The 8,203-nt window shown below is 56.2% G+C and overlaps 3 protein-coding genes across 3 annotated transcripts; 1 reads left to right on the top strand and 2 right to left on the bottom strand.

Annotated features, from left to right (window-relative positions):
- Positions 1–1,944: 1,944 nt before the first annotated feature.
- GNI_095080 (hypothetical protein) lies at positions 1,945–5,568 on the top strand (the record flags this gene model as incomplete). Its single annotated transcript, XM_011132676.1, has 3 exons — positions 1,945–2,130; positions 4,806–4,903; positions 5,272–5,568. Coding segments are annotated over 3 exons (581 nt in total), but the record flags the coding sequence as incomplete, so codon positions are not given.
- Positions 2,380–2,832, bottom strand: GNI_095100 (hypothetical protein; the record flags this gene model as incomplete). Its single annotated transcript, XM_011132678.1, has 1 exon — positions 2,380–2,832. A coding segment is annotated over one exon (453 nt), but the record flags the coding sequence as incomplete, so codon positions are not given.
- On the bottom strand, positions 3,855–4,288 carry GNI_095090 (hypothetical protein; the record flags this gene model as incomplete). The annotated part of the gene is made up of 1 exon (XM_011132677.1): positions 3,855–4,288. A coding segment is annotated over one exon (434 nt), but the record flags the coding sequence as incomplete, so codon positions are not given.
- Positions 5,569–8,203: the final 2,635 nt, after the last annotated feature.

The raw sequence follows: 8,203 nt of genomic DNA, 5'->3' as shown, positions 1-8,203 counted from the left end.
CCCCTTGCTGGCGTTCCCCCCCTTGCTGGTGTCCCGTCCTCCTTACTGGCATGCTCCCTACTGGTGTCCTCCTCAATAGTCACTGGTCATCCTACATCCTGCTTAGTGGTCCTAAGACACTAGCGGTCCAGAATCCTTATTGATATGTTTTCCCCTTTCCTCCTGCTGACTACTCTACCTACTACTACTGACTGGTCTGCCTACTACTGCTGACTGGTCTGCCTACTACTGACTAGTTTACCTACTACTACTGACTGGTCTGCGGCCTCCTGGTCCCGTTAGTGGATTCCACGTTGTTGGTCGCGTGCTGGCTAGAGGTGCATCGTGCGATGGCTTGGTTAACTGGATTCTGGACCGCTAGTGTCTTAGTATCAGGTTTGGAGTGGGGTACGAACAAGGTGAGTGAGGCTAAGTAACCATACGGCGTACGGCCTGTAGGCAACGAGTCTGAGTGGTCTTGGTCCTGAGAGTGAAACAAGCGTGGCTGGATGGCGAGTGGGCCAGCGCCGTACGAATGGGGATGACTACGAGATGTTTACAATTGAGCAATTGACAACAGGAGCGTTATTATCAAGTGAGGTGGTACCGGAGAGGACGGATGAGTTGTTATCGAAGGAATTGAAGGATGCGTTGATGGTGGGCTTGGGTCAGAGAGTTCGCGGAGCGGAAAAATCTAAATGGCACACGCAGATATCGGTTCCCGATTTTCGATTGGAAGGTTTCAACGCGTTTGGACTTTCGTTCATTGAAGCGCAAAGAAGTGAGGGTAAGTTTTCTGTTAAGGTAACTAAGGACAACAGTTACTACGATTGGTATTCTGATGAAGAGGACGAAGACGACGACGATGAAGACTACCAGGTGTCCATTAGCCAACAAGGTATTCAGAGCTCATCTGTCAACGTGCCTAAGGTTCGTTCGATGTATGGAGACGACGAGACTACTCCAACCGGGGTTGCAACGCTGGTTAAGGATTTGGCTGCCAGTATAAATGCCCTTGATCCCGCGTATAGACAGGCAATTGCAGACTTCGTCGACTCGCAAAGGAGCATTGCCAGCAGTAGAGAAGGGAAGCGACGTTTCTGGTATAAGAAACTCAGCTCACCCACCCCTAGTATATACGAATTCAGAAGAGATTGGGTATGTGGCCAAGCTGAAGTACAACACATCCCCCTCGTCACGCAAAACCAGAATCAGGGCTTGAGGAGGACGGATAAAAGGTACAACTTCAGATTGCCCATCTTGTTTGCGCGCGTACATATTGTCAACCCCGATATTGAGAAAAAACTCCTAGGACAAAAGATGCACGGCGTCTTTGGCCAGTTGGACCTTGTCGTTGGTCACAGTCAATGGGTTCCTATTACTATCGAATCGGATAAATTATCTATCATTGGAATAGATCGCGCCGGAGGGGGAGCAGCGACCCCGGGAGGAGCAGCGACCCCGGGAGGAGCAGCTGCCCCGGGAGCAATAGACCGACCCGGAGCTGGCACCGGATTTGACCAGAAATACATTCAAGAACGGCTGGCCACTGCTTCACCCTCCATCGGACGTCTAGGGTGTTCTCAGGCGCATATAATCAGCCGGGACGGCTATCAAAATATGTGTGCACACACTGGAAACGCGCTAAATCGGCATTATCGGACCAGTATTTCCCCCAGCGACGCCTTTGCGCTTAAGTGCGTTGGGCTTTATCCTGACAAAACCATCGTCGTTAGCACCAGGCACCGGGACGTTATTTCCGGAACAACAAGCGGCATGCAGACAGAGACTCTTGTTGTAGCCAACATTTGCCAACAAGGGCAGTGGACTGAGGATATTGTTCTTGATCCGTCGAAGGCGGCTGAGGTGCAGAAGACCTGCGCGTCAAACGTATACAAGGAAGTTGCGTACGATACCTTCGCCAAAATGGTTGATGCCGCTACGTATCAGCGCTACATAATCAAGCCGGCTCCGCCATCAAGCAGACTGCCTCTTCCGCCCCAGCTTATTCCGCGCCCTGTCGTCAACCGCCAGCCATCTTCGACCCAGCTCATTTCGCCGCAGGTCCTTGCTACCAACCGCATGGGTTTCGCAGGCCACCGACCGCAGCAACAGATCATGCCGCAGCAACAGATCCTGCCAGTGACGCCCGTCCGAATAGCGTCCATACCGCATAACATACGACCGGCTTATCCTATCAAAGTCCTCACGTAGCGAGTCGCGCGTCCTCAAATGGCGAGCCTCTTGCTCCAAGGCGTTCCCTCGATAAAGATGTTCTCTAGATAAAGGCGTCCCCCCGATTAGGTGTCCCCCCGATTAGAGTGTCGCCCCGATTAGGCGTCATATCTTCATACAGGAATTATGTCTTCGTAGAGCCTTCCTAAAGGCACAACGAGCAGCCTACCACAAGTGAGGGTTAGGAGGCTCGTAGCTTCGCTTCCCGCCCAGCCCTCGGTTTCTACTCCGTTCCGATGGTCGGTTGTACTCAGGCGCCCGGTCTTGTCCCGTCCGCTTGGAGACTTTTCGTGTCGCTGCTTCGCGCTCCAGGTCTCGGCTTTTGTTCTCGCCACGGCGTCCTTGACTGATTCCTCTGTCATATCGGCTTGCGCGATCCTGTAAATTTCGGTCTGATTGACTGCCTGATTCAGCGCGATCAGGAATTCGATCTGTCATTTCCTTTTCGGGTACTCGGTCAACCGCTCGATCCGGTAATCGATCAGGTAGTCGATCAATCGTTCGGTCCGGTAGTCCACCTATCGTTCGGTCGGGTAGTCGGTCAACCGTTCGGTCAGCCACCCGCTCTACACCGCCCTTTTCTGCTATCCGTTCGGAGCCTCTTGGCCGCTCTGAAGACTGAGCAGGTACCGTTCGGCTATTTCGGGGGACATCAGGAGGTGCTACCTTATCCGGCACGGCCTTCTCTGGCTTGCCTGGTTGGTTACCGGATTCGTTCGCCGCTCGTTCCGTGGGGCCTTGGCGGTCCTTGGGATGATCCGGCGTCAGCGGACTGGGTCGGACATGTCTCACGTCGGCTGCATTCAGCAGCGGCGCTTGACGATCCAGACTTTTGACACTCCCTCGCGGTGGGTAGTCCGGCCCACCCTGACCGTCGCGCATCAACCGACTTCGCTCATCGACCAACCGACTTCGCTCATCAGCCATCCGTCTGCCCTGCTGAGACTGGAAGATTCCCACTATCGCCGGAGGAGGATCTCGGTTCACACCGGCATCGCGGAGACCGACATCCCGAAGACCGACTTCACGACTGGAAGCGAGAGGTTCATACTCACGACTGTCTTTAGGTCGCAAAACGCGGCCGGCATCGGCCCCGTCGAGCGGATGACTGGGCTGTATCAGTGCATCCGAATGCATTCGGCCCTCGAACTGTACGCGACCCTCGAACGGTGCGCGACTCTCGAATTGTGCACGGTGGTGGTCAGGGAGGGTGGGAGGCGGCACAACGAGGGGCGGCGCGTCAAGGCTTCGTGACATAGTTGCATCGTACCGTTGCTTGTGAGACCTTCGATCTCGATCGCGCTCCTCCGCAACTGACCGACCGCCCAGAGCGTCCCGACTCTGTAAAGTCTCCCGACTCTGTAAAGTCTCGCGACTTTGGAGAGTTTCGCGACTTGGTTCACGGTCTCGACTCTGCGTCTTACCAGCAGTATCCTTAGGATAGTTTCCACCTTTGCTTAGGTCCCTCACGCGGCTATCGTCATTGGTAGCCGGGTCAGTCCGGGACACGCGGGGGATCGACCTCAAGGGTGACCCTGGACGTTTCCGTTGGTCAGTCGCGCCGGATTGCCGAGGCTGCTCCGATGACGGTGGTTTTGGTATAGTCACCGTCTTCACGGCCGGCACAAGACGTCCCCCACGGCCGCCGTCCGATCTCTCGGCTTTGTGTCGCGGGTCGCCGGATCGGTCTTTGATCTCACCTCGATCTTTAGTATCACCTCGGTCCTTAGTATCTCCTCGATCTTTAGTCTCACCTCGCTCTTTGGCCTCACCCCGGCCTTTAGTCTCAATCCGACCTTTAGTAGTCTCACCTCGCTCTTTGGCCTCAGCGCGATCCCTGAGCTCGCCTCGATCTCTGAGTTCGCCCCGGCCGTGGCCGTCGGCGCGGTTTTCAGAAGTGTTGTTGCGTGTGATAACGTCTTGGGCTCCAGCAGACTCGGTTCGGGTTTCCCCGGCCGCTGATTTGCCCCTTTGATGTTTCTGGGGCGAGGGAAGCCGGGTGTTCGTCTGCAGTTGGGGCGTCGCCAGCTGGGAAGGCCGTGATTGGTTGCTGCCCCCGTCGGAAAGACAAGCGCTCGAATTTATCCGTGAACCCGGTCGTCCTTTACCACCGCTCCGGAGCCCACGTTTCCGCGTCTCCTTCTCGGCTTCCTCCTCAGGCACGCGCCGGCCCCGCAGCTGCAGACATCGAAACCAGACATACGCCACGAAAGAGTCAACATCCTCGCCAGAACACGGATCACCAGGCCGCGGATCATCAGGCCGCGGATCATCAGGCCGCGGATCACCAGGCCGCTCGCTTTCTGGAACGGCAGGGTCACCCGCCCCTACTGGTTCGGCCGCCTGTGCTCCAGACAGCGGCTTGGCAGATGTTTTGTCAAGACGCACGGGTCCGGGGCGCTCCAGCTCTCCCCCGCGCGGGACCTCGTCTTGAGGAGCCTCTCCCTCTTCCGGTTCCGACCTTCGGTTGCTGGTTTTGTGGCTCGTCTCCGTGTCGGTCAAGACGTCGGGGGTTGCGCCATCGGCCATGACCGCATCGGCCATCGCCGCGTCGGTTACGGCATCATCTGCCATGGCGGCGTCCAGAATAGCGCCGTCGGCCATCCCTGCGTCACCCGCGGTTCCCTCGCCCGCGGTTCCGTCACCCAGGATTCCCTCACCCGTAATTCCGTCGCCGACGGTTCCGCCGGTCATCGCGGCGTCGGTGACAAACACCTCGGTTCCGTCGGCCATGGCGTCATCGACGACAGCGGGTGGGCGGATCTCGATCTCTCTTTTGAGCCAGGCGCGGCCGGGTACGAGCCTGCGTTTGAGCGCCTTGGCGAGCGAGGATACCTCGCGGTTCTCGCCCTGTGTGCGCTGAACGCAGTCAATGAACTCGTGGACCTCATTACAGCCCTGTCTGGAGATCGGAATGCAAGCGCAGACTTGATTGAGGAAGCGCAGGAACCGACGAGCGACGAGCCACGCGGAATTTTGCGTCGGCATAAAGGCGCGTTGCATCGACTTTATTACCACCGACTCGATTACAAGAAAGAGGCGCGTCAAGTCGTCCAGATGCAGACTCGGTTCTGTTCCGGCGACCGTGCCGCCCGGTCGCGCGAGATTCTTGAGGGCGGCAAGCCAGTACGAGCAGAGCAGACTGACGGAGTCGGCCTCGATGTCGGTACAGCCGAGCAGGAAGGGCACGGCACTCACCACGAGACAGAGTGTGGCCGGTATGGCATGGAATACACCCGCCTCCACCATCAGACTCAGCCAACGACAACAGTACAACGCCTCCACCGTCTCCCACGAGGCACGCGGAAGGATCCACCGACCTACCACCGCCATCAGCACTGGGATCTGGCGCACGTCCGCCACCAGGTCCGAGGTCCCTTTCCCGAAGGCGGGAGAGGACTCGGCGTCCAGACGGTCGAATGCAACCCACCCACCTGCTTCCTGCTTAAACCACTCGGTAACCTGTGCTGTAGCCCGGCGCTTGCTTTCGTGCTCTTTACGAAGCGCATCGCGCACCTCGCGCGGCCGCTTATGTCGCTCTTCCGCACTCTTCAGCAGCTCGGAGTACGCCTCTTCCGGGTGCCCCACATCCCCCGCCGTGAGCATCCAGAAAGCCAGCAAACCTTCCACATTCACCGCCGGACAGCCAGTCAGCCTCTCCGCAAAGCGTGTAAACCGGGTCTGGTCTTCGGCAGAGCTTCGTGAAAACCAGACCATCTTCGGCACCACCGACGGGCAAGTCGATGGGCAGGACTCCACCGCCATGTCTTCAGGCTTCGCCTCTCTGCCACGACCGCTGCCCAAACGGTCATCGCCCCCCATATAGTCAGGGTCTTTTCCACATTGAACACCGTCCCTATCTTGACCACCGTCCCTACCCTGAGCGCTTCCCTTGTCTTGGGCGTTATCCTTGTCTTCGGAACCGTCTTTGTCTTGAGTGCCGTCTCGGTCTTGCGCGCTGTCTCTGTCAGGAAGTCGGTCCCTGGCGTCATCGGCGCTGTCCAGATCATCTTGGGCAGAAGAACGGCCGTCCAGGGACCGGCCATCGTTCGACCTATTTCCGTCGCCAGACGGTCCTTCGCGGGCCGGGCCTTCGGCCGAGACATTAGCCCCAGGGCGTCTGGGCACTTCGCTGGCGGATATACCTTGTTCGGCGAGAGTGAGTTTTTCTTCGCTATCTATCCCACGGGTCTCGATCTTGTGATTATCAGTTTTGTGATTATCAGTCCTATGATTCTCAATTCTACGGTCATGAATCTTGTGGATGTCAGCTACGACGGGTTGAGTGATGTAGGTGAGGCAAGGCGGTGAAGCCCATCGAATGAGTAGCCAGGCAATGTTGGCGGGTAGCACGTTGAAGAGTTCTTCCCAGATGGTAGCCGGGACAATGCGATATGCCCTGGATGGTGGAGTTGTAACCTTGTCGGTCTTGGAGACGACGATGTGCGATGATATGACAAAGTCCAGTAAGTGATACAATGCCGAATGTAACTCATCGCTCAATTCCAAGACACGTGCTAACGATAATTCCGCGTTGTATGTGACCGCCAGATCCATCTTGGCCAGACCGAGCACCAGTGCACGAAATACATTTGTATCTAACAACGTATCGCGCAGGTTGTTCTTGCACTGACGGGCACCGGGCCTCGACTCTTCCGCACGAATCTCCTCATCCGTTAAGACCAACGAACGTAACAATGGACCCCCGAAACAACATTCAATTTGGGATGCAGACATTTCCATGATGCGCCGTTCTCCGCAACCTCCCAGCCATTCCAGCAAATCGGAAATGAACACGTGGTCAAACAACCCTAATCTTACCCCGCCGAAACCCGATGGGCCTTTGTCAAGGCTTCCCGGTCCGGTAAGGCTGACCAGTTGGTTTCCATTACCCAGTTGGGCGAGGGTCTCACGGGTGCAGCAGACGTTGAGCATATCTCCAGCAACACTGACAAGGAATGCCCTGGGTGAGACCCAGCTGAACTTCCTCAAGAACTTTGCCGTGAAAAGTGAGAGATTCTTGACTTTGCGGGGCACAGCAATGTCTCGATTAGACTGTTGTGATGTAGTCAGTGATTGATGTTTTTCAATCAATAAGTAGACCATCACTTCGCAGCCAAGGCGTGTGAGAACACGTAGGTAGTCCAGAGCGGTGGCGAGCCACATGGGGTCGAACAGTTGTACGTTGTGGAGAAGGCAGTCGAATGTTTCGAAGGGGTTATTCATGGCTGACCGGCATAGGGCGGAGGAAATGGCTCGATCGTTCCGGTCCCAAGTCCTTTCGCCGCTTTTAGTGGTGTGGTTCTTATCTGCAGCACTGCTCTTGTCCCCTAAGCTACTTTTATCTGCCACGTTGCTCTTATCTCCGACATGGCTTTTGTCTCCGGTTCGGTCAGGCGCGCTCGAGGAGGCAGCTGTGATTTTTTTGAGCGATTTGTTCACTCTAGCCTTATCTTGTGCGCAGAGGTATTTAATCTCAGGCTCTTGCATTTTGAACAAGTGGAATCGGGCAAATACTCTGTACAACTGCTCCTGGTCCCATCCGATACACATGTTCCAAATGATGTCACTCATTACATGACTACTGGAATCATCCACTCGCGCAAATGGCAAAGGTATAGCCGATGTTGCAGGCGGATTGGGCACCTCACTAGGTGTCGGTAATAATAACAGTGCAGTCATCACACCATCCACCATCAACTCTAACGCCACTGGATTTGTCGCACCATGTTCCTCCACGAAATGACGCAAATCATCGCACACTTTCTGCATCACTTCACTGCTTGCCGAAGTCCATCCTAATAAAACTCGATAACATCGCAAAGTCGCACTCAATCCGCCGGCCCCTTCAGGTTCTGATACTGAAACCACAGCCGCGGTGTCCGGAACAGGACCGGTGTCCGGAACCGGATCGGAGTCCCCAGGTATAAACCAACCGCTTCCGCTGGCGTAGCCAACCACTGCAGGTGAGTTCAGGATGTCGTTCGCG

This window comes from Gregarina niphandrodes (assembly GCF_000223845.1).
Source record: "Gregarina niphandrodes unplaced genomic scaffold scaffold00019, whole genome shotgun sequence".
NCBI lineage: Eukaryota > Apicomplexa > Conoidasida > Eugregarinorida > Gregarinidae > Gregarina > Gregarina niphandrodes.
Note: the sequence above shows the minus strand (reverse complement) of the source record. Positions and strands in the feature narration are given on the sequence as shown.